This window comes from Neomonachus schauinslandi, chromosome 10, assembly GCF_002201575.2.
Source record: "Neomonachus schauinslandi chromosome 10, ASM220157v2, whole genome shotgun sequence".
Taxonomy (NCBI): Eukaryota; Metazoa; Chordata; class Mammalia; order Carnivora; family Phocidae; genus Neomonachus; species Neomonachus schauinslandi.
Genome location: NC_058412.1, coordinates 129816537 through 129821944, shown reverse-complemented (window position 1 = coordinate 129821944; position 5408 = coordinate 129816537). Strand labels below are relative to the sequence as shown.

At 46.2% G+C, this 5408-nt stretch overlaps 1 protein-coding gene across 1 annotated transcript in view; it reads left to right on the top strand.

Moving 5' to 3' along the window:
* Nucleotides 1–4239, top strand: part of ZNF217 (zinc finger protein 217) — a 12490-nt gene extending 8251 nt beyond the window's left edge. The window contains exons 6-8 of the mRNA XM_044919049.1: nt 23–191; nt 1693–1824; nt 3941–4239. Coding sequence (XP_044774984.1) covers nt 23–191; nt 1693–1802 — 279 coding nt within the window. The 3' untranslated portion in view covers nt 1803–1824; nt 3941–4239. The remainder of the gene's footprint in view (nt 1–22; nt 192–1692; nt 1825–3940) is intronic.
* Nucleotides 4240–5408: the final 1169 nt, after the last annotated feature.

Here is a 5408-nt window from a genome sequence, read left to right as displayed (position 1 = left end):
GCGGCCGCGGCCCGACGCCGAGCCGCCGGCGCCCGCCTTCCGCCGGGCCTTCGAGCTGCCCAAGTACCACGTGGTGCGCGGCCTGCAGTCGCTGCTGCCCGCCGAGTGCGTGTGCCCGCCGCCCGCCGCGCTGCCGCCCAAGCCCCGCGCCGCGCCCGCGCCGCTCTTCGCCTGCGGGCCCGCCGCCGACGGTGAGGCCTGGGGAGGGGTGGACAGAGCCCGGGCCTGGGGGGCGGCGGGCGGCGGGTCCTGCGGGCCGGCTTTCCGGTGGCCCCTGAGCGCCGTGCCTCGCTCGCTGTCCGCGGCCGGCGTCCCGTGCGCGTCCAGCCTGGGGTCGGTGCTGGGGCCAGGTCCCCGCTCCCCACGCTGAAGTCCTTCGGAGCCGGTCCTCGGCTGCCGTCCCGTTGCCGTGTACGCGGCTGGCGGTGTCCCCACTAGCAGGTGGCACCTCGCAGTGAACACCCTCCCCCCACACACCCCCCCGAGCACGGGCCCCCCACCCAGCAGGAACAGAAAGTGTAAGAACCCCCGTGAACAAGAGTCTTTTGAACAGTTTCGATGCTAGGCTTCCGGACTCATGCTGCCCAATTTTTAGCCTTCGTTAAACATTAAGTGCATTTTAAAAGGGACGCCCTTTCCCCCAAATGGATAAATTGTTAAAGTCGTAGATTTACTTTGGAGTTCTCCCCGTGGAAATGTTTTCAAAACCCTGCTTCCTCCTGGCCGCGGTCCCTTAGAGGTGTGTGGTGCACACCTGTGCATGTAGAGAGGTAGGTCAGAGTGTCCTGGAGACCTGTCCCACTTGGCAAACTTGATTAAACCACTTGCTTTGTCGGATAGAAGTCCTGCTGGTTTGTGCAGGTCCGAAGAGAAATCCATTTGAAACCTCTCAGTTTGTATTAACTTCAAATTAAGGGTTCTGTGTGGTGACAGTACTCTTACCCAGGATAGCTGGATGCCGTTTGATCTGGTATGGATAGCAAATTAAGCAAACAATTTTTTTTTCACACACTCCAGTGAATTTCATGAAAATTGTGATGAAATATTAATTTTTGCAGACTTTTGATCAAAACTGTCTTATCTTTCTTCCTATAAGCTCTTAAAATGGACAGGAGTCAAAACTTTGCCTTAACTTGAAGAGTCCGGGCTCTGTATTGCAAGCACAATCCTTTTTTATTTTTTTAATTTTTATTTTTTAAAGATTTTATTTTTAAGTTATCTCTGCACCCAACGTGGTGCTCAGACTCGCAGCCCCAAGATTGAGAGTTGCACACTCCACCAACTGAGCCAGCCAGGCACCCCCCGTAAAATCCTTTTTTTGAATCAGTATTTTTTTCTCCTTCCCCACAGTTTTGGTTTCTGATGCGTATAAGTTTAAAATATTTTATGCTACCATTTTTTTGGGCTTTTTGGTTTTTTCCTGTGCCTAAACCCTGGATCTTGACTTTTTAGTTCTTACTAAGAGTACTTAGATCTATTTTAGCTTTAATGACTTGAAATTTTGTACTGACAAATATCCTCAGGGCACTTAAAAACGTTTCAGTTATAACTTTGCAACGTGCATACAGCTGGTGTATTCTGATCCCATTACCAGTCAGGAATGGTGTGAAAATTGACCTCTGACAACCCACATACACCTTCCCAATTGTTGAACTTAATTCTAAACACCTTTTCACATTTTTTTCCAAACAGGAAAAAGGCCAGTGTCGTACCAACACTTGTCCAGCAGCATGCTACAAAAGAGAAACTATGAGAATTTTATTGGAAATGCACATTATCGACCAAATGACAAAAAAACTTGATTTCCTATTTTGTCTAAGAAAGGTGAGCATATACGATGTATTGATTTTACTTAATTGAAAATAAACCATCTAACTTATCCTGTAGAATATTAAGTAAAATTACTTTTATTTATTTATTTACAAGATTTATTTATTTTAGAGCACGAGAGCACAGCGGGGCGGCGGGGCGGGGGTTGCGGAGAGGGAGAGAGAATCTCAGCGGAGTCCCGACGCAGGGCTCCATCTCAAGACTCTGAGTTCACAACCTGATCTGAAACCAAGAGTCGGGATGCTTAACGGACTGTACCACTCAGGTGCCCTTAATTTTAAAGTGTTTTAAAACTTTGAGTTCTCAGGGTCTGTGGATATCAGTGATGATGATAATAGTATAGTAGTAATAGCAATTGGAATTTACTAAGCATTTATTTTGTGCTCTGCCTTGAAGTGTTTTATAATCATGACCTCACTTAATCCTTCCCACAGCAGGGGGCATCAGGCCAGGGATTAGCAAACTGCCCTCCACCTGTTCTTGTCTATAAAGTTTTCCTGGCACACAGCCATGTCCATTCCTTTCTGTATTGTTGATGGCTTCTTCTGTGCCACATTAGCAGAGCTGGGTGGTTGTGACAGGGAGTGCAGGGCCTGTAAAGCTGAAAATATTTACACTCTGGCCGTTTATAGAAAATGTTTGCTGACCCCTGGGTTAGGAGGCCCTGGGCGTGCTTTACAGATGAGGGTACCAAGACTTGGAGTGTGTAACTTGCCCAGTGCTTAACTCTGGTTCTGTCCTAGGTCTGCAGGAACCAAAGCCTGTGCTCTCCTTCCCCCAGCCCTCCTGTTTATAAGAGTTTGTTCAAAGCCTCTGTGCATCCTTATCTGGGGAGGGGAGTGGGCCAGGAGCAAGTAGTTGCATTTGGTCTTGGTGGTTCCCATGGCAGATGTATATAACTGTAGATACCCAGAAACTGCAGTATCATCATAGTTGTGCGCATAGTAATTTAGTTAATTCTAAGTTTGGCCAGAGTTACGTAAGAGTTACTCTAGGCCTCGTTTACCAATACATTGAATGAAAAGATTGGGGCTTGTGGACAGATTTGCGTTCTCTCTCGCAGAAGCCCTTGTCCTGTCACGTGACCGCCATCTAGACTCCCGGTCCAGGGCAGGGTTTCTCCCTCCTGTTTTCAGGGGGACACGCATGGGGCCCATCAGCCTCATGCGGGTCTGCGGGTCTGCGCTCCTCTTTCCCCTCAGATAGTGAAAGTAGAATGAGAGTAAAGTGTTGTTGTCACAGGAATGGGGTTAAGTCCACTCTCCATTAAAACAAAAATGAATAATGTATGGATTACAAGGAACGGATCCTTTGTCACCGATTTCCCGTACTCGATGGCACAGTCCGTCAGTGACAGCAAATGCGCACCGTCCCGTTGGCCAGGCCTGGCCTCTCTCTGACCCCTGAGCTTCTCTGCTTGCACTTCCCTCTGCCCGGAACATCCTTCCTGCATCTTCTGTGCCAGATCGCCTCTCCCTGAGACTCCAGGACCAGCTCACACATCAATTCTGTAGAATGCCTGCCGGGAACTGGGGACTTCCCCATTGTGCTCCCTGTGCAGGTGTGATTCGTGCCCATCACCCTCCCGCCCCCCTTACCTGTGTGTCCAACTTCACTGTGAGCTGCGCTTGAGAGGAGACTCCTGTGTTCCGTTGCGTAGCCCACTGCTGGGAATATCCCTGATCCGACTTGTTAAATGTTGGCTGAGCAAATAGTATTAGAAACTTTCAGTTTCTCCTCAGTGACAGTTGCCTTTGGCAGACTCCGTGGAACTGGTAGGAATTCGGAATCTCGGTAAAATCATCTTCACTAAATCACTGTTCAGTGTATAGTGAGGTGTCTCTGAGGTGTTAAGAGTCCAGTGTTAGAGTCCTGATACTTTCATGGCAGCATGTTTTTTTTAAGTAAAGATTTTATTTTTAAGTAACCTCTACACGTGGGCTCCACCCGCTGAGCCAGCCAGGCGCCCCTTCGTTGCAACATCTGAGCTAAGTGGAACTCATTACAGTTCTAGATTCCCTTAGTTCTGTTGGTTGCACTTTTCTCTTACAGATTTTCTGAGCTGTTGTCAGTTTTATCTTCATGGCTCCTCGAACCTTTGTTTCTGTAGGTCTTGATGGCTGTGTGTACTGTCCGTGAATCGAGTTCGTCCATCCTTTGAGAAAGCAGACGGTGGAAGCCCGTGAAATATAAGCTGTGACCGTGCCGTGCATGTAACACACCAGGAACACTACGGTTTTGTGACGTTGTTCTGTTAACTTTTGTACCAAATAGCAATAAAAACTATAGTTGCAACAGTTGGGTTGTACACAAATGGAGACTGGAAACCTCTATTTTGTCCCTGAATTATATTTTTTTTAGAATCGACCAAATAAGAAGAGTCTTTTGCCTACTTGAGCGCTGCTGGAAAGAAACCATCTGGGTTGGGGAGGGTGGGGTGGGGAGAAAGTCTATGATGCTTGCACCTCAGGTAACTCTGTACATAATTGTAAGTTCTAAACCTGCTTGTTTGGATACTGTGCGTTACTCTTTTTCTCTAATGTAGCTCATCACTTTGAGCGGTTTCCTGCTATTTGTGCTCTTTCGTTTAAAATGTATGTTTTTTTTTTAAAAAAAATTCTCAATGATTTGTATTATGTTAAATCCTCCTCAGTCTATTATCTTAACAAAATTGTTAACGGAAGTATTGACCCTCTATGACTATGTGCTGCATATTCTGAGGTCAGCCATTCTGAATTCGGTGCCCTTTTATTGCAAATTTCATTTTGTCAACCGAGGGAGTGTCCAGATCTGTGATCCCTTCCCGGAAACAATGCTGTGGATTGTGGGGTTTTTAAGTGTGTGTGTTTACAGAAAGCCTGTCCTCTGTGGAGCCAGCCACATGTCCAGTAAACATACCAGATTGTAGGTGCAGTCCCTTGCATTTACTTTGTATCAAATTAATCATTTTTGTTGGAAAATTCACTGAAATTAGTAGGTAAAAAAACAGAAATGCTAAATTATACATGTAAATGACACATATTGGAAGGAATTTTAAAAAGGACATGAACGTTTTTGGGTAAATTTTAGGTTTGTATCTGGAAGTCTTGGTGTGCCTGGCATTTGGGTTAATTGTGGACATACTCCGAGTTAATTATAGACACGTTGATTCTGAATAAGGAACTGCAGGCTGAGCCTTCTGGTTATGGGGAAGATGGGATCTTTTCTCGACCTCCGTTGTCTTCCCATTTTTGGTTGTTTTGAGCAGCAACGTTTTTCTCCGTGCATATGCAGGTTGGGTTTTAAAGAGAGGATCGCCACCAGCTGGCTTACTAGGTGTTTTAAACTTTGGTTCCCTTGATACGCTCTCCGTGGCCGAGTTTCTTCAGCAGTACATTGGTTTAGCAACCACAAAATATTTTATTAAGAAAACTTTTTCAAAAATAAATTTGCACTGTTAAGTTGTCCTGCCCTGCCCTTCTGCGTTAGAGCGGGAGTAAAGTCCTAAAAGAATCCTGATTTTTTGTTTTGTTTTCATTATGCAACATGAAACGTACTTGACAGAAGTCTTAACTCCCGTGTTAAAGGGAGAGCTGATT